The sequence below is a fragment of the Chiloscyllium plagiosum genome, chromosome 30, assembly GCF_004010195.1.
Source record: "Chiloscyllium plagiosum isolate BGI_BamShark_2017 chromosome 30, ASM401019v2, whole genome shotgun sequence".
NCBI classification, from domain to species: Eukaryota; Metazoa; Chordata; class Chondrichthyes; order Orectolobiformes; family Hemiscylliidae; genus Chiloscyllium; species Chiloscyllium plagiosum.
In genome coordinates, this window is record NC_057739.1 from 36746998 (window position 1) to 36770893 (window position 23896).

The 23896-nt window shown below is 42.8% G+C and overlaps 1 protein-coding gene across 13 annotated transcripts in view; it reads right to left on the reverse strand.

Moving 5' to 3' along the window:
* LOC122564919 (formin-binding protein 1) overlaps positions 1 to 23896 on the reverse strand; it is a 206934-nt gene that overhangs the window by 139173 nt on the left and 43865 nt on the right. For all 13 annotated transcript variants that reach the window (XM_043720393.1, XM_043720401.1, XM_043720399.1 and 10 more), the window contains exon 2: positions 21617 to 21732. In XM_043720393.1, the coding sequence (XP_043576328.1) occupies positions 21617 to 21732 (116 nt within the window). The remainder of the gene's footprint in view (positions 1 to 21616; positions 21733 to 23896) is intronic.

Sequence of the window (23896 nt, forward strand, 5' to 3'; positions counted from 1 at the left end):
GGTAACCCGCTTCACTGTCCACTACACCTCCAATTTTGGTGTCATCTGCAAACTTACTAACTGTACCTCTTATGCTCGCATGCAAATCATTTATGTAAATGACAAAAAGTAGAGGATCCAGCACCGATCCTTGTGGCACTCACTGGTCACAGGCCTCCAGTCTGAAAAACAACCCTCCACCACCATCCTCTGCCTTCTACCTTTGAGTCAGTTCTGTATCCAAATGGCTAGTTTTCCCTGAGTTCCTTGAGATCTAACCTTGCTAATCAGTCTCCCATGGGGAACCTTGTTGAATGCCTTACTGAAGTCCATATCTACCGCTCTGCCCTCATCAATCTTCTTTGTTACTTCCTCAAAAAACTCAAATCAAGTTTGAGAGACATGATTTCCCACACACAAAACCATGTGGACTAACCCTAATCAGTCCTTGCCTTTCCAAATACATGTACATCCTGTCCCTCAGGATTCCCTCCAACAACCTGCCCACCACTGACATCAGGCTCACTGGTCTATAGTTCCCTGGCTTGTCCTTAACACCCTTCTAAAACAGTGGCATCACATTAGCCAACCTCCAGCACCTCACCTGTGATTATCGATGATACAAATATCTCAGCAAGAGGCCCAGCAATCACTTTTCTAGCTTCCCAGAGTTCTCAGGTACACCTGATCAGGTCCTGGGGATTTATCCACTTTTATGCGTTTCAAGACATCCAGCACTTCCTCCTCTGTAATATGGACATTTTGCAAGATGTTACCATCTACTTCCCTACCCGGTGAAGCTACCAAACAGGACTACTTTTTGTGACTGGTGACTAGTGATACACTGAGCTGAGCAATCCCACAATCAACAGATTAGATCTAAGCTCTACAGTCCTGCCACATCTAATTGTGGATAGTGGAGAACAATCAAGCACTCACTTAAGGAGGCAGCTCCACAAATAACCCCATCTTCAATAATGGAAGCGCCCAACACAAGTGCAAAAAGGCTAAAGCATTCGCAACAATTTTCAGCCATAAGCACCAGGTGGATGATCCATCTCAGCCCCTCCAGTAGTCCCCAACATTGAGACACCAGGATTCAAACATTCCATTCGTTTCATGTGATATCAAGAAATGAGAAGCATTAGATACTACAAAGAACTTGCCACTCTCCTAACCAAGCTTTTCCATTACATCTACAAAACTGGCAAATATCCAACGATATGGAAAATTGCCCAGGTATGTCTTGTGCACGAAATGCATGACAAATCCAACCCAGCCAATTATTATCCTATCAGTCTTCTCTCAATCACTGAGAAAGTAACGGAAGATGCTACCAAGCAGCATTAGCTCACCAATAACCTGCTCAGTCATGCAGTTTGAGTTTTACCAGGGCACTCAGCTCCTTATGTCATTACAGCCTTGATTCAAACATGAAAGAAAGAGTTTAATTCCAGAGGTGAGGCAAGAGTGATAGCCCTTGACATCAAGGCCACATTCGATCAAATGGCATCAAAGAGTTCTAACAAAATTGGAATCAGTGGGAATCGGGGCAAACTCTTTGCTCATTGCAGTCAAAGCTGACACATAGGAAAACGGGCTGAGTTTGCTATAAGTCAGTCATCTCAGATCCAGGATATTTCTGCAGGAGTTCCTCAAGATAGTGTCCTAGGCCCACCATCTTCGGCTGCTTCATCAATGACTTTCCCTCCATCATAAGGCCAAAAGTGGGGATGTTTAGCGCCATTCACAAATGCTCAGATGCTGAAGCAGTCCATGTTCAAATGCAACACAATCTGGACAATATCTAAGCTTGGACTGACAAGTGGCAAGTAACATTTGCACTACACAAATGCCAAGCTATGACCATCACCAGTAAGAGACAACATAACAACCAATCCTTGAAATTCAGTGGTGTTACCATGACTGAATCACCGATCATCAACATTGAGTGCTACCACTGACCAGAAACTCAAATGGATTCACCACTTAAACACAGTGGCGGGTCATTGGCTAGGAATACGGTGATGAGTAACTCTCCTCCTGGTAGCCCGAAGCCTGCCTATCTACAAGGAACACTCCCTACTTGCCTGGATTGGTGCAGTTCCAACAAGAAGCTTGACACCATCCAGGTCAAAGCAGGCACCTGATTAGGACCACGTCCAGAAGGATCCATTCCTTCCAAGACTGACACACAGTAGCAGCAGTATATACTATCTACGATATACACTGCAGAAATTCACCAAAGATCTTCAGAAGCACCTTCCAAACCCACAACCACTTCCATTTAGAAGGCAGCAGATAGATGGGGACATCACCACCAGGAAATCCCCTTACACACCACTCACCATCCTGATTTTGAAGGAATGGTGATATATTTCCATGATGCTCGGTCAAAATCCTGGAATTCCCTCCCCAAGGCATTGTGGGTCAACCTACAGCATGTGGGTTATAGCGGTACAAGATAGCACTCACCACCATCTTCTCAAGAGCAACTTGGGATGGACAACAAATGCTGTCCAGCCAGCGATGACCACTTCCCTAAGTGAATAAAAATGAAAAACAGTGGAGGAGTCAGAAGAGCAGGTGGTGATATCCAGTTGGGGGCTGTCATACAATGGATTGCAGTCAGCATATTGTGAAAAATAATGTTGTGCTTTCTTGCTGCACTGTGGTTATTGGATGCAACAGATGTTGTTCTCCAGAGTTTGATTTTGACTTCTCATCTTTGCATCATATTTATTATGGACATGGATGAAGGAAGAGAGTTGTTTCCAGCCTTTGGTCTGAACCCCATGTGGAGTACAGTGTTCAATAATGGACACTGGATGCAGCATCTCTGAAACAAAGTTATCAAAATTCATCAAAAGATACTGAGGCCTGGAAGGTCAGATTACAATTTGATTTAGATTACACTAAATTACAACTTTGAGGGCAGATTTGATCAAACTGTTTAAAATGTTTTAAAAGATTGGCAGGGGAGATGAACTTGTTTTTAAATGGGGGAATCAAGAAAAAGAGGACACAAATGACCCAAATTTAATTTTCATAGTAAGAGAAAAATTAAGAAACATTTTTTCACACCACAGATAGTAGAAGTCTTGAATCTGTTTCCCCAAAAAGTAAATTTTACATCATGGGAAATTTTAAGATTAAAAGATAGATTTTTGAGAGGGACGGATATCAAAGAAAATTGAGCAAAAGATGCAGAAATGGGAGTTAAGGTACAGTTCAACAATGACCTTGTTGAATGATGGAGTGTGCCCAAACAGCTGAATGATCTCCTCCTTCTTGGGGTATTGAAAAACCTCTTTTACCAATATAAATGCCCTTAGCCAGTACATGGAATTCAGTCTTCTATATTCGGAATTGCACATACTCCAATAACAGCGCCCAAAATTAACAACCAATTATCAAAATATTGGTAGCATTGCATAGCTGGCTTCCAATCAGATATTAAATAAGTAGGCGTTTCTCAGTAAAATCAAAAACCTACTAGTGTCCATAAACTTTCAACAAATTATACTGAATCACAGGTCACTGATTTAAAAGGTTCAGACAAGCATCAACAATACTTGATAAGGACTGCAAACCGACTCTAGTTGCTTCTCTAGAATGATCAGCATTCACTCTGACAATGTCACCATGAAATGATATATTTGAAGTTGGATCAATTTTTTTACACAAAGCATACATGTTCCTGCAGAGTATGTACGATTACATTGATCGAATGGGAAGAACATGAGAATGCACAAACTTCATCTATGTTCATTTTGTTTCAATATAAATATCTTCAGACAGAAATACATGAGCATTCATGAACCTTAAGTGTTGTTATTTAAAAATAAGTTCATTTTCCCATCCTAATGAAAATTTAAACACTTTCTCAAATACATGGGGTTTATAATTAAGATTTTAGTTTAATTATCTTGAATAATGAATAAATTCCCTCACCACCCTTGGAATTCCCCCAGGTAAGAGCAAAATACTATCCGTACAATAAGAATTAACTTAATTTATAACATGCTTTTCATAATGTGGGATTTCCAAATTACTTTAGAGCTAATAAGATACTCAATGTAAGGAAACCCAGCAGCCCATCTGCAAGCAGATAATTGGCTGCAGACATCAATGATTTGCTGAACTTTTCCTAAAAAAATGTAATAGTCACTATTCCTCCTTCGCCCTTGGTTCACTGCAATGCCATGGCTACTATTGATAACCACTACACACCCACTGAATCCAGGGAGGAAGGGACTTGGGAAAGTTCCACTCTTGAAGTACTCTGTGCCCTCCAATTCGATATCAGATCTCACCCTTCTACTTGGAGGTGCCCACCTTCATTGTCATCATCTCCCTCAGTGTTATAGCATAATGAATCACATCCCAGATTTGTCAAAAGAAAAAAAAATGCTGCAGATGCTCAAAATCTGAGAAACAAACACTGAGTTCCGAAGACATCATGCTGGACTCAACACATTGACACTGTTCCTCTCGCCACAGCTGCTGCCAGGCTATTGAGTTTCTCCAGCACTTTTTCTCATCTCAGATTTGAGTTTCCCACTTTCCATTACACAGCATGGATGACCCTGATAATCACACTTCATATTTACTGCCCAAACCTCTAGGACTGACTATCACCCAGCTTTGGATTCACTTATGAGAACATATCCAACTGAGTGTGGTTCAGCTACAGGAATCATGTTTCCTCAGCTCTGTAAATGATAGCCAATCTGTTATTCCCAAACTGATAGGGCTTCATGTGAAAGACTGTGACCCAATCCTTGGACTGTATGGTCTTGGAGTCCCAGACTCTGCGTGCAGCAAGCACTTGACTGATTGCAGCAAACTCCCTGTACCGAGATCAAATGATGCCTTTTACTGATTGGTATGACAACTCCTGACTTACCGCAGTCCCTCTTCATTTGACTAAGTACTGGTCCCTGTTGACTTTCAGCTATGGCAATTTGGTTGAAGCACATGTAGTGGGTTTGCCATGTAATCTGCTGACATATGCTGTGGGTTCTTTACAGCACATTGCTGTACAGAAATATATTAGTCCCTTTGACTGTTCAACTCTGGCAATAATGACAAGCTGCCTGCCTTTCTGGTAATACTGAAAATCAATTTAAGTCAGGAATGCTGTTAATCTTAAATTCTCATTGAAGAAGCAATTTGTGAAAATGCAAGACAAGACTTCAAGAGGTTAGTCATGGCTTATAGTCAAGTCTAGCCTTCCAGATTGCCCTGATCCCTTGCAATTCACCTTCCATCATAATAGGTCCCTGGCAGATGCCATCTCCCTCGTCTTATACTCATCCTTGGAACAGATGGATGACAAGGATACCTACATCAGGCTCCTACTCATTGACTATAGCTCCGCATTCAACACTATAACTCCAACCAAACCAAACCAAACTCAAAGACCTAGGGCTCTGCTCTGCCCTCTGCATCTTCCTGACCTGCAGACCTCAAGTGAGAACAGGCAATAGCACCTCCTCTGTGTCAATCGTCAACGCCCCGCAAGGCTGCGTATTCAGTCCCATATTATACAAACTGTACACTCATGTGTGTGTGACCAAATTTCATCCTAACTCTATCTGTAAGGTATTGGTGACACCACAGTTATAGGCTGGATCCCAAACAATGGTGAGATGGAATACAGGAAACAGATAGAGTGCTTTGCGGTGCTGTGTAAAGATAACAATCTCTCCTTCGACATCAGCAAAACAAAGGAGCTGGTCATTGACTTCAGGAAGCAAAGTAGAGGGCACACCTGTATCTACATCAATGGAGCTGAGGTGGAGCTGGTCAGACAGCATCAAGTTCCTAGGAATAATAATCACCAATCTGGTCTAGTTCATCCCAGTTGATGCGATAGCTTATACAATTAATGGTCAAGTCCTGGGTGATGTTGTTAAACAAAAAGAAACAAGGGCACAGGTACATTCTTTGAAGCTTATGTCATATATAGACAGGGTGGTTAATAAAACGTTTAGCATGCTTGTCTTAATTGCTCAGTCCTTTGAATACGGGAGTTGGGAAGTCATGTTGGGTACATTGGTGAAGCTTGTTCTGAAATACTGTGTCCAGTTCTGATTGCCCAGTTATAGGAAGGTTATTACTAAGCTGCTTAGGGTTCAGAAGAGATTTCCTTGAATATTGCCACTTATGGAAGGCTTGGAGTTATAAAGAAAGGCGGGATAGGCTGGGACTTATTCCATGAGCGTGCAGAAGGTTGAGAGGCAACCTTATAGAAGTTTATACAATAATGAGAGGTATAGATAGAGTTAATGATAGTTGTCTTTTCCCTCGGATGGGGGAGTTCAAGACTAGGGGCCATATTTTTAAGGTGTGAGGGAAGAGATTTAAAAAAGACACGAGGGGCAAATTGTTTTACACAGAGTATGGTTACGCATGTGGAATTAACTTTCCTAGGAAAGGGGGACGTGGGTACGATTACAACATTTAAAATACATTTGGATAAATACACAAATAGGAAAGGTTTGGAGGGACATGGACCAGGAGCAGGCAGATGGGACTAGTTTAGTTTGGGATTATGGCTGGCATGGACTGTTTATGTGCTGTATGACTGTAACTCTTCAGGACGCCAAGGCAATTTTGGCATTCCGTAAAGACACTTACCAATTTTTACAGATGCAACTGCTCTGCCCAGGATTGTAAGAAACTACTGAGATTTGTTAACTCAGCCCAGTTCAGCACATAAACCAATCTTCCATCCATTGACTCCATCTACACTTCTCACTGCTTCGGAAAGGCAACCAACATCAAAGACTCCTCCAACACTGGTTATAATCTCTTCCTACCGGTCACATTGGGCAGAAAATACAAAAGCTTAAACACACAGACCAACAGGTTAAAGAACAGCTTCTTCCCTGTTATTGGACTTCTGAACTGACCTTTCAAATTTGATGCTGACCTTGCTCTTTGTGTGCCTTCTCTACAGCTGTAACATTGTATTCCTCACTCTGTTCTATTACCCTTATGCACCTTTTTTGGTACAATATGCTTGGAATGCATGTAAAACAAAACTTTTCACTGCACCTAGGTACATGTGACAATAATAAATCAATTGTTGTTGGTACACTTGCTAAGCTAGAAAGTTGGTTTGCAGACGTTTCGACCCTTTTCTAGGTGACATCCTCAGTGCTGTGGAGACTCTTGCGGAGTGCTGCTGTACTGTTTCGGTTGGAATTTATCTACCTTATATAAAAAACGTCTTGGAACTGACAGCCAGACTTCTCTAGCCTCTCGATTCATGAAAGCACATAAACTGACAGCCATGCACCAGAACAAAAAAAATCCAACACCTATCATGCAGGACAAACATGGGGTAGAAGATTCTATGCAGGGACTGCACGAAACACTATATGGAACAAACAGACAGACAGCTAGCAACCCGTATTCATGTTCAAATAGCCACTGAACACCACACAGCTATCCGTTCGAAGCTATACACACACAGATGACAAAGACCCCAAATTCAGTTGGGACAATACAACAATAACAGGAAAAGCCAAACAGAGGACAGCTAGAGAATTTCTAGAAGCATGGCATACATCCACAGACTCCATCAAAAACACATTGAACCAGACCTGATAATACCAACCATTGCAACGAACAACCGGAACCAGCAACCAGAAGCAGTGGGCACAAAACCAAATAAATTCCAACTGACAAAGTAGAGCAGTCCTTACAGAAGGCTCCACAGCACTGAAGATGTCATTTAGAAAGGGGACAAAACTTCTGCACGCCAACTTCTTAGCTCAGCGAACACATCCACAAGAACTGTAACTGGCACCCAAGCTAAATATCTTTACACAAACTTTGAATAATAAATCAAATCAAATGCTGTGACTGTCCAAGTAAACACAGGCATGTGACTGCTATGCAACCCAAGAACCATAAAATTCAACCTATGCAGTTGCAAGAGACGGATGTGTCCCAGCGCAGGCAACCTAGCAGCACTATTGTCACACAGCGGCACAGTGGCTCAGTGGTTAGCACTGCTGCCTCACAGCACAAGGATCCCAGGTTCAATTCCAGCCTCGGGTGACTGACTGTGTGAATTTTGCACATTCTCCCAACGTCTGTGTGGCTTTCATCCAGGTGCTCCAGTTTTCTTTCACAATTCAAAGATGTGCAGGTTAGGTAAATTGGCCATGCTAAATTGTGTCACCCCTACCTCAAACATCCTGCAGGAGGAACATTTCACCGCCTGCGCTGCCATGACTGTACACTTTCTCCAAAAACAAGAACACTGAGTCAATAACACTGAGAACACACCCACTCAAATACTAATCACTTACCTTCCCGCCCAGCGATGCGCTCCAACCTCACTTCCGTTGGTGATTAAAGGGTGAGTATTTATACTCACAGTTCTCCTTCCCGGCTGCCCCTCTGTTTGCCGTCACTTCCTCTGCTTGTTGTGCCAAATGGCCTGTTTCCACACTGTATGGATTCTAAGTTCCAAAGTGCAGTGGTAAAGTGCTGAAATGTATTACATGTTACTCTGACATCATGGTGTGGTAAAGCTGGTGTTTTATTGATGTTGACTTCTGTGGCCAACAGGTAGAGGGGGTCACTGCCCATGATGTTGCAATGAGATGTAGTGAATTAATTTTAAAATGGAGGCGCAGAATAGCAAGCATGACGGTCAAGTTGGTAATTGGTGTTGTCCTGTTTTTCACCAGTGCATGGGAAAATCACAAACTGCATATAAACGAGTCAAGGTAAATTAACAATAAAATGCAAATGAATGAAATAAGGGGCTTATTAATCTAGCTACTTAAACCTTAAAAAGGTAAAATTGGATCTGTTTCTCAATGCTGAGAATCAACATCCAATTTAGTTTCTTACCTCTGCTTTGCCCACCCATAACCTTGTAAATGAGTCAGCATTCTTCAAATACCTCAAACATCTTTTGGATTCTCATGAAATCTGATTTTGCCAATGTTTCAGGTTGCAAGTTGCAGATCATTAAAACTCTGAACTCATTTTAAAAATTAAATCTTCCTCCTAAATGTTCTTTGCCGAAGATTTTAAATTGATGGCTTGCCTGAAATGTGCAAATTCCAAGAACACTGCTTAAATCAGGAACTCCCCATGTGGTAAACACTGGACACAAAACTGGTCTTCTTCATGCTGTGTCACCATGCAACTTTGTTTCAAATCTTATGTTTGTAAGTTTCTTACTCCTCCCTGTATCTCCATGGAATTCTTAATCACTGCTTTAAACCATCAAAATACCAGTATTTTACTAATTTTTTATACAATATTTTTATTCTGACTGTTAAGACTTGTTGACATTCTAATGGTTAGCACTGGATGCTGATAAACCTCTCAAAGTCAAGCAATCACAGATATATATAATATGGAAGCAGACCCTTTGGTCCAATTTGTCCATGCCAACCAGATATCCTAAATAACTCCAGCCCCATCTGCCAGCATTTGGTCCACGTCCCTCTGAACACTTCTTATTCTTATACCCATCCAAATGGCTTTTAAATGTCATAATTGTACTAGCCTCCACACTTCCTCTGGCAGCTCATTCCATACATTCATCAGCCTCTGCTTGAAAAAGTTACCTCCTTAGGTCCCTTCGATATCTTTCTCCTTTCACCGTCTAGTTTTGGATTCCCCCACCGATGCCCCTCATGATTTTATACACCTTTAAGGTCTCCCCAAAAGCCTTCTTCATAATGCAGTCTACCTGCTACTTCAATTTCAAGGGACTATGAACCTGCACTCCAAGGTCTCTTTCTTCAGCAACACTCCCCAGGACCTGACCAGTAAGCGTATAAGTCCTGCACTGATTTTCCTTTCCAAAACGCAGCACCGAACATTTATCTAAATTAAACTCCATCATCCATTCTTTGGCCCATTTGCCCAGCTGATGTACTGAGGTAACCTTCTTCGCTGTCCATTACACTTCCAATTTTGGTGTCATCTGCAAGCTTACTAACCATACCTCGCATGTTCACATGCATATTAATGACAAAAAGCAGTGGACCCAGCACTGATCCTTCAGGAACGCTGCTGGTCACAGGACTCCAGTCAGAAAAGTAACCCTCCAATACCACCCTCTGTCTCTTACTTTTGAGCCAGTTCTGCATTCTAATGGTTAGTTCTCCCTGTATTCAGTGTGATCTAACCTTACAAACCAGTCTACCATGAGGAATCTTGTTCAAAGCCTTACTGAAGTCCACGTAGATCACGTCCACTGCTCTGCCCTCATTAATCCTTTTCGCTACTTCTTTGAAAAACTCAATCACATTAGTGAGACACAATTTCCCACAGACAAAGCCATGTTCACTATCCCTAATCAGTCCTTGCCTTTCCAAATACATGTAAATCCTGTCTCTCAGGATCGCTTCCAACAACTTGCCCATCACGGATGTCAGACTCACCAGTCCATTATTCCCTGGCTATTCCTTACCACCGTTCTTAAATAGTGGAACTATTAACCAACATCCAGTCTTCCGGCATCTCACCTTTCGCTATCGATGTAAATATCTCAGCAAGGGGCCCAGCAATCACTTCCATAGCTTTCCAGAAAGTTCTAGGGTAGATGTGATCAGGTCCTGGGGATAATTCCACTTTTATGTGTTTTAAGATGCCTAGCAACACCACATCTGTAATGTGGACATTTTCCAAGATGTAGGCGAAAGTGAGTACTGCAGATGCTGGAGATTGGAGTCAAAAAGTGTGGTGCTGGAAAAGCACAGTGTCAGACAGCATCCGAAGAGCAGTAAAACTGACGTTTCGGGGAAAAGCCCTTCATCAGGAAACACTAGTTTCCAAAGATGTCACCATCTATTTCTGTCTTCCATATGCTTCTCCACACTAAACACTGATGCAAAATACTGGTTTAATATTTCCCCCATCTCCTGCAGTTTCACACCGAGGCAGCCTAGCTGATCTTTAAGGGGCCCTATTCCTTTGGCCTTAATGTATTTGTAGAATCCCTTTTGATTCTCCTTAACCCTTTTGGTTCTCCTGATTTCCTTCTTAAGTATATTCCTACTGCCTTTGTAGCCTCCTGTGGATTCACTCAATCCCTGCTGTCTCTACTTGACACATGCTTCCTCCTCCTTCTCGGCCAAAACCTCAATTTCTCTAGTCATCCAGCATTCCCTATACCTACTTGTCTTGCGCTTTACCCTAACAGGAACATACTGTCTCTAGACTCTCATTATTTCATTTTTGAAGGCTTTTCATTTTCCAGCCATCTCCTTACCTGTGAACATCCATCCCTAATCAACTTTTTAAAGTTCTTGCCTAATACTGTCAAAATTGGCTTTCCTCCAATTGGCAGGTTCTATTCTCCTTTCCATGCCTTCGTATTGATACTCCTAATCCAGTTAATTTCCTGGTGAATGGTAATCCCGAAGGTGCTGACGGTGGAGGATTAAGTAATAGTAATGTTGTCGAATGTCAAAGGGGAGGTGGTTATATTCCCTCCACTTGGAGATGGTCTCTGCCTGCCACATGAGAGGTGCATATGTTAATTGCCATTTATTGTGCAAGCCTAAATGTAGCCCAGATCTTGCTGCATGCAACCACAGACTCTTCAATATTACATGCATTACAAATGGTGCTGAATACTGTCAGTGGCCAGTGAACAACCCTGCATCTCACTTTAAAGAGCACTGATGAACCAGCTAAACATGCCTGTCATCAGGCAGCACTCAAGAGCTATGTTCTGGAATTCAGATGATTGACTTTCATCAGTCACAACCATCTTTCATTTATTAGGCATGACTCCACCAGTGAAGAGCCTTTGCATAGTTCCCATGGACGTTTTGTTAAGGCTCCTTTGTGCCACATGCTGTTAAATGCTGTGTGGACGTCGAGGGCTGTTACTCTCATCTCACCACTGAAATCCAGATCTTTTGTCCATTCTTGGACCCAAGGATAAATGGTCAGGAGCTTAGTGATGTCAATAGGTATTGCCAATCACAATCTGGGAAACCTAATTAGCTGTATTCAAAATCTTTGGCAATTTCTCGATATCACAATGCACTATACTCTACATCACTGAGAATGTAAATGTTTCTGAAATCTTCAATTAGTTGTTTAACTGACCACCAACATTAACAAATACAAGTGGCAGGTCTGTCCAGCTGTGATATTCCATGTTGGCTGTGAAATCTGTCAGCTCTGTTTGTAGGATGCTGCTTCTGTCACTTGGAACTCAAATTATGCCAATTAGGTTGGCACTTACTTTTTAAGTATGCTTTTGCTGCTCCTGGACTGCATTTCTCCACCCCTGACTGAACAAGAATCAGTTCTCTGACTTGATATTAATTACAGAGTGAGGGATATGTCAGACAATAAAGTTACAGATTATGGTTGAATAGAATTTTGTTACTCCCAATGATCGGTCCACAATGCCTCACGGATGGGCAGCTTTGAGCTGTTGGGTCTGGCCTAAGTATATTCTATTTAGCACAATGGTATTATCATACAATAAGTTGCAGGATATCCTCAGTGTGACAACAGAACTTTGTCTCCACATGAACTATGTCGTGGTCACTTCTAGCGGCACGGTGGCACAGTGGTTAGCACTGTGCCTCACAGCGCCAGAGACCTGGGTTCATTTTCCGCCTCAGGTGACTCTGTGTGGAGTTTGCACATTCTCCCTATGTCTGCCTGGGTGTCTGCCTGTTTCCACACTGTAAATAAGTAAGTAATCTAATCATTATAGACAGCAGACCTCCAAAAGGTAGATCAGAGGAGACAAGATCAAATAGATTTCTTCCTGTTGTTGGTTCTTTTACACCTGCTTCAGCTCAATCTGACAGCCATGTCTTTCAGGACTAGGTGAGAATTCCACAGCTAAGGGAGATCAGTAAGTGATAATTAGTAGAAGCTTCCTTGCCTTGGTTTGACCTAATGCCAAGAGACATTAGCAGGTCCCTGGTCAATGTTTAAGACTCGCAGACCAATTCCCTCCTGTCTGTATACCATCTTCTGTCATCTCTGCTGAGTCTAGGTATATCCAGAATGAGGATGATGGCAGACAGGACAGACCTGCAGACTGAATCGTACCTTACAAATAATGTTATACTTCGACAGAAACATGGGACAAATCTCTCATTTTGGCACGAGCACACAGATTTTAATAAGATAGACTTTACCAGGTCAATGTACCCTTTCAGTGCCATATTCAGTACTAGTTTGCTGGCAAATAGTCCATCTGGCTTTAACTATTTAATCTATTCAAACTATCTAACTAGTCTGATAAACTGAGTGACTTGATTGATTACTTGAGAGGGCAGTTAAGAATCAACTACAATGATGTAGTTCCAGAGTCACACCTAAGCTAGACTGGATAAGAATGTTAAGTCCCTGCCCCTTCCCTCCTGGGGCATCAATGGCAAGTACTGACAAACTATGATTTTTATTTTTAATTTCTAAAAATACTCCATTCATAAAAATACTCCATTCTGTAAATAATTACAATGGTTCTAAATCATATCTATACAGTCATTGCAGAGAAGAAAGAAACATTGAAATTTCTCAAGAGTTTCTCTACAGTTGCAAGAAATAAAAGCACTTCATACTGGTGCAGTTGTTAAGTCTGAGGCGCCGAGAGGTTCTGATAACTGAATCGACACTCATTATACTTTTACAGATCTTTGACAGTGGTCTTTCCCCAATGCGCCGTGGCAGCAGCTGCTTCAGGCTTTTGTGTAGTCCTGGACCTTGGCTTATGCCAGTTTGCAACAGTATCAAGGTCAATGCATAACACTGGAAAGCCAAAGAGATTCTTTCACTGTGTCGATGGTTCTCCAAGGTACAGTCAATATTTGTCTCAGCAAGTGTCTGGGTAACAGTGCGGTAGAGCATGAAGTCCTGCGTCATGAAGCTATTCAGGACAGACCTCAACAAAAAATATTACCTCGAGACCTTCATGACAAAGGCACGCGCCAGAAGATGAGGAGCGACAGTCTTCACAAACGCAACCAATTCAAAGGCAGCATGTGTACACGAAGGATTTGTCAGACAGTGTCCTTCTCACTGCCAGCCAAGCTATGTCTTGGTGCTTATTGTAAAGTTCTGGTGATGAGGGATTCTGCCAAATGACTTGGACAGTCTGCTCAGGGAACCATGAAATAGGATCCCGCAGGGTCTTGAGGACATTATGTCCTCTACCTGATGGATTTGTGGTTAAAGGTGATTTTCTTTGCATATTTGTCCACATGGGACAGGTGAGACAGAATGGTCCAACTACTTGCAACATTCTGCAGCAATGAGGCCAGACCCATCCTTTACAACACCAGGGATGGGTACAACCTCAGTAAGTAGCGACATTTAGGGTTTGCATATCATGGGTCTACACACAGCTTGATGCAGCCGCGCACAAAGGTGGGCATCAGGATGAGGGCAGAGATGGGTACATCCTTCCTGGCCTTATCTAGAGCATTTTACATGGTGTCCCTGCAGACACAGTCCATATTTGATGTCGAAATGAATTGGGTGGCTATTAAGGTGCAGGCTCGGGAATGGGTTAGATCTGGGCCACACACAGCGCCTCCAACATACTTCACATCTGATGACCAAGTTTTTTCCTGCAGTGGAGGCAGCAGTGCTTCTGCGAGCCTAGTTTCCACCTCATCTTGGTGATATGCTCCAAGTTTTTGAGCACACCCTGGCCCCTTCAAACCATACTCCCAAAACCTTCTGGTAATCTGTCTTGTTTGACAGTGAAAGGGATAAAGTTCCCAAAGAACACAACCTCACTCTTACCTCTGTTTACCTTGGCTTCTGAGGCCAGTTTGTACTGGTCACAGATGCCCAAGAGTCTGCGCACTGACTATGGATCAGAGCAGAAAATGGTGACACCATCCGTGAACAGGGAGGCTTTGACTTCCAGGCCTCCACTGCCTGGAACAGTCACCCCTGTCAGGCTCGCATCTTCCACTCAGCAAAAGGTTCTATGCAACACACAAACAAGACAACAGAGAGTGGGCAGCCAGATAAGATCAAAAAACGTTCAGATTCCCACCCATCAAGGATACAGGACAGGAACAACTGGGAGGCTGTGCTGTGTGTGATACAGTCTGGCAGCATTTATGGCAGATATAATCCGCAGTAACCCTTAAACTCCCACATCTGACAAGAAGTACATATTACTCTATTAAAGGCCACTTTTGCTCCTTCACAATCTACAGACCCAGAAATTAACACTGTCTTATTCCTCTACAAACACTGCCCCAGGTTAAATTAATAGTTGTGGCTTATATTTTAAGTTTAATCAAGAGAACCTACTCTACTCACTACTGCAGATTCTCTGTAGGCCACACTTAAAACAATGATTAACTTCTCTGATTTTGTGCTGAGAACTCCGCCCACCAGTTCCTCCAAGATCAGTTGTGAATTTCACTGTTTGATAATTTTCCGAGATGCACTCCAATGTCCAGCGATACACAAATTCACACATCAAAGGCAGTACCTGTGCAGGTTCGCTCTCGCTCTCTCTTTCTTCTGCAATGACCTCACCATGTGCTTCCTTTGTCTGTTATGTAAGGTTTAGAAGACTGAAATCAGAGGATTTCAGGGAATACAAAGGGACCAGTAAAGAACTTAAACAAGAGTTTAGGAGGGCTAAAAGGGCCTGTGAAATATCCTTGGCAATTAAGATTGCGGAGAATGCCAAGCCATTTTAAAGACATAAGGAGCAAGAGGGCAGCTAGGGAAAGGCTAGATCTACTGAAGGACAAAGGAGGGAACTTATGAGTGAGAGAAAGTTGGTCAGGCCCGTAATGAGTATTTCGCATCAGTATTCACCAAGGTGAAGGATAGAAAGATGATAAGATTAGGGAGGGATATTTTTAAATTCCAGGGCATGTCCATTATGAAGGTGGTGATGTTGGGTGTCTTTAAAAACATTAAGGTAGTTAGGTCCCCAGGACACTGAGGAAAGCAAGGGAGGAGATTGCTGGAATTTTGACAGATATGTTTGGATCCTCTTTAGCCACAGAGAGGTCCCAGAAGACTGGAGCATAGCCAATGTCGTTCCTTTGTATAACGAAGGCTTAAGGGACAATCCAAGAAATTACAGCCAGTCAGTCTTAGATCAGTGGTTGGGAAAATTATTGGAGAAGATCCTGAAGGACAGGATTTACTCACATTTGGGGAAAAAAAATGACTTATCAGGGATGGGTGGCTTAGTTTTTTTTGTGAAGGAGGCCTTGCCTCACAAATCTGAATGTGTTCTTTGGCGAAGTGATGAAGATGATTCATGTGGGGAGGGCAGGTGATTTAGACTATATTGACTTTAATGAAGCATTTGACAAGGTACCCCAAGATAGGCTGATCCAATAGATTAAATCACATGGTATCCATGGTGAGTTGTTAAGATGGATACAAAATTGCCTTGATCATAGAAGACAAAAGGTCGTTATCGAGGGCTACCTTGGTCCACTCCTCTTCTACCCTCAACATCTCCCCACAGTCCCATGGCAACTTCCCACACAATCACAGATGGGGCAACATTTGCCTGTTTACTTACTCCTCACTGTCTAAGACCGCAGACACACCTGCCAGGTGAAGCAGCAATTTATCTGCACTTTACTCAATTTAGTCTACTGTACTTATTGCTCACAATGTGGTCTCCTCTACTCTGGAGAGGAGAAGCGCAGACTGGGCAACTGCTTTTCAGAACACCTATGTTTCATCCACAAATATGACCTTGAGCTTCCAGTTCCATTTCAACACACCACTGAGTTCCCTGTCTTGGATATCCTACAGTACTCCAGCAAAGCGCAGCACAAGTTGGAAGAACAACACGTCATTTTGAACTTGGGAATCCTGCAACCTTCTGGACTCAATATCAAGTTAATTAATGTTATGGGCTGCCATCACTAACAACCCTTTGTCAGCACAAATGATCCCCATTACCAGTTATTCATTCTCCCAGGCTGACATATACCCACTCCTTTGACTGCCCATCTGTTTTTCTTTTTCTCTGGGCTCCACCTCCACCTCCACCTACCGTTTATGCCTTCCCCTTCTCGTACCCTTCTTTTCCTAGCTACTATCAATTCTAAAGGAGGGTCAGTAGACCCAAAACATGAACTCTGTGTTCTCTTTACTGATGTTGCTTTTACCTGCTGAGTTTTTTCAGTAATTTCTGATTTTGTTTCTGATTTCCAGCATCCACAGTTTTTTCTTCTCACTTTGTTTTTCAAGGCTTTTCAATGCATTACTTCTGCATTCTATTTCTGCACTCAAATTCCTGAAATTCTCTGTACATCAATCCTAGAATTATGGATTAGATCACATTGCAAGACTAGATTGCTGACCTTTCATTGAATTTTAATTTATTGTGATTTATTTACAGCCCTTCTACCACAATCGCAGTTCTGTGAGCCTGAGATTAGCCAACCATGTTTACTGGGTTTCATTTGCGGTCTGCCCAAAGATGCGCTCTCCTGGGCTAACTGCACTCCTCTACCATTTCTGGATTTCATGGCTCAGCCAACTTCATCACCCTTTTCTTTGTTACCCCATCCATCACAGTTTCTGCACACGACGTGAATTTTCTTTCTCATGAAATACCCCAATTCACACGTCTTTCAAAACCCTACCCTTACAGTGGCTTCTGGTCCTCACTCTCCTGGCTTCAAATTTGACACCACCCTACTTCTGTCAGCCAACTATATCCCACCATGACACTTCTGACTTTGGGCTAGATTTTGTCAGGGAATGGTCTCATTCATCAGTTGGAAAAAACACGGCAAATCAGGTGTCCATCAGGCATTTGTAGCTTCCATCAGTCTGCTCCCCAATTTGGCATCTAATGGCTCATATCCCACCTGCTTAAATTGCCAACCAAAGACCTGCTTCAACTTGCTGTCACCAATGCAACAGACCATGGAAGCTGGAGATATTGTACTTACCATTGGTCCTGGAATGTCATGGAACCCCGATCAAATTTGTGTCAGGGTGAGATGAGGTCATGGATCACAAGATGGAATGGGCACGGGGAATTAGAGGCTAAGGGGCGGCCTTTTGCAAACTCTCCCGAATAGGGTCTGCTTGAACCCCTCCAATTTAATTGGTGGAGGTTCGCTTGCCACACAATACATGGGGGGCATGGGGCCTCTGTCATGGTTAAGTAGGTCTAGCCACTGTGGCTCCCACTGCACCCAGTTACATTAAATCCAATTCTTTGTCTCTGGACTCCAGCCTATTATCTCTTTCATGCTCACCCTCACCACTTACCGCCAAAATAGAGGTGCCTAATAATTGCCAAGTATCCAGATCTACCTCAACACTCCTCGCGTCCATTATTGTACAGATTTTCCCTGAAGTTCCAGACTCAAGCCCAAGACTGCTACTTTCAATTAGAAAAAAACTTTGTCTTCACTCCTTTCTTCAGTCATCATCCCTCCTTTCGTTCCACTCTTTTTGGCATACTGTATGAATCTAACAAATTACATTCCTGTCCAACTTATTCCTTCCAGTACTGACTGGGTGATTTTGTCAGCAGATCAGCCCTCACGATTCCTTGTCACTAACATATTGACCAGAATAAATTGTTGTTCCCTTCCCTGTATTAAAACTCAAATGTCTAAAATCTCCACTTACTATATCTAACCTCAACTCATGTCAAAGTTTGATATCAAAATTAAAACATTGCTTTTGTCTCTCCACAATATTTCTGTAGGTAAAAACAATGACTGCAGATGCTGGAAACCAGATTCTGGATCAGTGGTACTGGAAGAGCACAGCAATTCAGGCAGCATCCGACGAGCAGCAAAATCGACGTTTCGGGCAAAAGCCCTTCATCAGGAATAAAGGCAGAGTCCACATTGGTGCCCTGGGGTTGAAGTGTTCCGAGGCGGAAGATGAGGCGTTCTTCCTCCAGGCGTCTGGTGGTGAGGGAGCGGCGGTGGAGGAGGCCCAGCACCTCCATATCCTCGGCAGAGTGGGAGGGGGAGTTGAAATGTTGAGCCACTGGGCGGTTTGGTTGATTGGTGCGGGTGTCTCGGAGATGTTCCCTAAAGCGCTCTGCTAGGAGGCGCCCAGTCTCCCAATGTAGAGGAGACCGCATCGGGAGCAATGGATACAATAAATGATATTAGTGGATTTGCAGGTAAAACTTTGATGGATGTGGAAGGCTCCTTTAGGTCCTTGGATGGAGGTGAGGGAGGAGGTGTGGGCGCAGGTTTTACAGTTCCTGCGGTGGCAGGGGAAAGTGCCAGGATGGGAGGGTGGGTCGTAGGGGGGCGTGGACCTGACCAGGTAGTCACGGAGAGGACGGTCTTTGCGGAAGGCGGAGAGGGGTGGGGAGGGAAATATATCCCTGGTGGTGGTGTCTGTTTGGAGGTGGCGGAAATGTCGGCGGATGATTTGGTTTATGCGAAGGTTGGTAGGGTGGAAGGTGGGCACCAGGGGCGTTCTGTCCTTGTTGCGGTTGGAGGGGTTGGGTCTGGGGGCGGAGGTGCGGGATGTGGATGAGATGCGTTGGAGGGCATCTTTAACCACGTGGGAAGGGAAATTGCGGTCTCTGAAGAAGGAGGCCATCTGGTGTGTTCTATGGTGGAACCGCTCCTCCTGGGAGCAGATACGGCGGAGGCGGAGGAATTGGGAATACGGGATGGCATTTTTGCAAGAGGTAGGGTGGGAAGAGGTGTAATCCAGGTAGCTGTGGGTCGGTGGGTTTGTAGAAAATGTCAGTGTCAAGTCGGTCGTCACTGATGGAGATGGAGAGGTCCAGGAAGGGGAGCCAGGTGTCGGAGATGGTCCAGGTAAATTTAAGGTCAGGGTGGAATGTGTTGGTGGAGTTGATGAATTGCTCAACCTCCTCGCGGGAGCACGAGGTGGCGCCAATGCAGTCATCAATGTAGCGGAGGAAGAGGTGGGGAGTGGTGCCGGTGTAATTACGGAAGATCAACTGCTCTACTTAGCCAACAAAGAGACAGGCATAGCTGGGGCCCATATGTGTGCCCATGGCTACCCCTTTGGTCTGGAGGAATTGGGAGGATTCAAAGGAGAAATTGTTAAGGGTGAGGGCCAGTTCGGCCAAACGAATGAGAGTGTCGGTGGAGGGGTACTGTTGGGAACGTCTGGAGAGGAAAAAACGGAGGGCTTGGAGGCCCTGGTCATGGCGGATGGAGGTGTAGAGGGATTGGATATCCATGGTGAAGATGAGGCGTTGGGGACCGGGGAAATGGAAGTCTTGGAGGAGGTGGAGGGCGTGGGTGGTGTCTCGAACGTATGTGGGGAGTTCCTAGACTAGGGGGGATAGGACAGTGTCGAAGTTTTTACCAGGGAAACGGAAGTCTTGGAGGAGGTGTTTACCGGGGAAGGAAACGGAAGTCTTGGAGGAGGTGTTTACCGGGGAAACGGAAGTCTTGGAGGAGGTATTTCTGTATACTGTCATAACTAAATATTAGTTGGCAAGGTATACTGCGAAATATCATTTTTCATTACGTTGCATCTCCAACTACAACTACTTTTGTTTCCTCTGTTAGAGCCGACTTCTCAGGTCAATCAACAAGCCACTTAAAAAGAGTCAAGAGTGTGGTGCTGGAAAAGCACACGGATCAGGCAGCACCAGAGGAGCAGCAGAATCGGCGTTTCGGGCATAACCCCTTTATCCTAGTTGACTATAACCTCCTGATCTCTAGTGAGGCAGTGTTACCCTTGTCCATTAGATCCACTCCTCCAAGGAACTTAAATGGAACTGTTGGGAACAACTTCCTAACCACAGAAGAAGTCAATCCCTTATTATTAATTATGTCTCTAGATGCTTCTTTCTTTCCTCCTTCACAGTGATGTCAATATTGGACTAACAATCAGATTTCAACTTGGCTAGTTCTATTTCAATTCTTAGATTTATTGTTGTTTCTAGTATTCAAAATAATTTGGCAAGTTATTCAGTCTTGATGCACTTTGAATGGCATGATCTGCTTGGAGCTCCTTATAAATCTGGAGAACAGGCCCAAAATATTCAACCAACTTTTGAATTGTTAGTTACCAAGCATTTTTTTTTGTTTCCTGATACAGTCTGTATAGATGTCAGTATAGCTGTTTGATCCATTGCCTCTTGTTGCAATTAAACATCATCTTTAGTTTAATAATTAATCAACATCAAATCATAACTCTTTAACAGCAGTCTGTCAGATCATCAGATTATCTTAAAGTTTATAAATACTTGAATTCAAAGAGCTGCTGTAAAAATGTTTTCTCTAAACATCTCATTCCCATGCAACACAAGAACTGAATTTAAGAAGAACATTCTTTCATTCACATTAATTTTGCCAGACCAAAATTACTGAATAGTCCAATAACACCATTTCAATCACATGCATTGATTTTAGCACAAATACCTTTAACATAAAATGAAAATGCACATACCTGTGACAGGGTATGTATTTAATAATAATTTATCACCTTTCAGCACCAAAGTAATTAAAGCAATGATTAAAAGTACTTATTTTGTGTAATACCTTTCGAACAAAAAAGGTTGAAGTAAGCATGTACATACCAAGTGGATACAAGCGCTGAGATCACAAGCCTAATGGACTTGATATGCTACTCATCTTTTATTTACTAAATCAGAAATGCAATGGATTACATTACTTTTCATAATACTCACCTAAGCTGCTTTGCATAGCTGATCTCAATTTCTGTCCGGTCCTTAACAAACTTGTTGTATCTCTCTACAAATTCAATTCCCCATTGTGTGTGTTTTTCCAAGTTGTCAAATTGATCCTGTTGGAAAAAAAAATAGGAATCATATTTCTTGCAAAGTTTCAAGCCTATTTTCAAACTTCTACATATTGTATATACTAGTGTACAGCTCAATCGCCTGTTTAAGTTAATCCCTTATTTTTGGCCAAAACATCTTGTATTTTCCTTATATCTCGTGTATAAGTCAATTCTGGTTCTTCACAGCTACAGATCAACATTTGTGAGTCAATGTGTCTGACCGCTGCGTTCCACTCCAGCTTTCCAGTCTGTGGGCTGTACTGCTCTGTTCCTGGTCTTCCATCTGCCAGCCATCACACTCCACTCTAGGTTTGCAGAATTACTGTAATCAGTGGAGCCAGCTTCCACGGTTTCAGTTACCTGTGGTTTACCACGGAGCGAACATACTCCAGGGAATGTTCAGGGACCACATGGCTGCATGGAAGGTAAGTTTTCCATTTTAAATGACCACATGGATATTGACTTGTTTGTGCTTGCATTTCTCTTAAAAACTTATCACTATGCGAAGATGAAATGCAAATGACAAAGACTTGAGTACAAACGTTTCCATCAACAAACACATCGACCTGGACCCAATATACCGGCCACTACAGCGGACAGCTGAAACGGACAACCGGAAGCGGCAGGGACAGGCCACTATAAATGCCAGAGGAAACACCACAGAAGCGCTTCACAGGAGGCTCCCAAGCACTGAGGATGTCACCTAGACAGGGGACGAAACATTTGCAACAAAAATTTCCAGCTCGGCAAACAGAACCACAACAACGAGCACCCGAGCTACAAATCTTCTCCCAAACTTTAAACGTTTTCTTCACCATGTGTCCTATACTCAACCACAGTAGATATTACCCATATAGTATGAAAACATCATAATTACTTTAGTACTTTGTTCAAGCTGGGGCCATTTTACTTTGTTTAACTTTGCTGATATCCAAGATATTATTGTTCATTTTATAGAGAGATCTGGCCCTTGTTTGATCATTTTTTTGACTCATGCCAAGCATGAATTTCATCCCCTTGTAAACAATACCTTGTATAAGTCGACCCCCTAATTTCAGCTCAAAAAATGGCCTTGAAAACTCGACCTATATATGAGTACATATGGTATTTTCACTCATCCAAGATGATGTTTCCAAGTCATATATACATCATTATATATTTTTCCACATGAAAAATGGAATGAAACAAAGTATTTCAGAATTACAAAGCATTCACCTTCATGCAAATATTTAAAGAATTTACACAATGTAAAAATGGTTTTCTGTATTTTCTTGAATATGTAAATTGTCTTACAGTAGCATATTGCATTCTTAAGCAATACTGGAATACTGTATAGAGTGCTGCATAATGCACTCTAAAATGATGTATAGATTGCTAAATTAAGTATTTTGACCTACAGCTCAAAGTCTTGGCTTCCAGTTAGCGAGTGATTTCTTTCTTTATTCTAAAACACATTGCAATCATGCCAAATGGTCAATAATGTGCTATGTAACTGAGAAAACAGAGAGAGTTGAGGGAATATTTTTTCAGTGAGGGGCTGGCGCATGTCCGAAGTTCACTGCATGGAAGATCGGCTGAGTCAGAAACTCGCATCACCCTTAAGTGGTATTTACATATTAACTGGCTTTGGTATCGCTTCCAGGGCTGTGGACCAAAAGTGGGAAATAGGATAACACTGTAAGATCTATGTTGACTGGCAAGAAATAACATGCTAAATGTCCTCTTCTGTATTGTAAATTTCTATGAATCTAAGTCTTTAGAAAAGAAACGAACTTTGTAGTGAATGAAACCTTTGAAGAGCAGGTGTGCAGGCTGGAATGGATAGAGATAGAGGAAGCTGATGTGCTGAAAATTTTGTCAAACATTAAGATTGACAAGTTGCCAGGCCTGGACCAGATTTGTCCTCAGCTGCTTTGGGAAACGAGAAATGCAATTGCTTCGCCACTAGCGAAGATCTTTGCATCCTCGCTCTCCACTGGAGTCGTACCTGAGGACTGGAGAGAGGCAAATGTAATTCCTCTCTTCAAGAAAGGAAATAGGGAAATCCCCCGGCAATTACAGACCAGTAAGTCTCACGTCTGTCGTCTGCAAGGTGTTAGAAAGGATACTGAGAGATAGGATTTATGACCATCTGGAAGAGCATGGCTTGATTAAATGCAGTCAACAC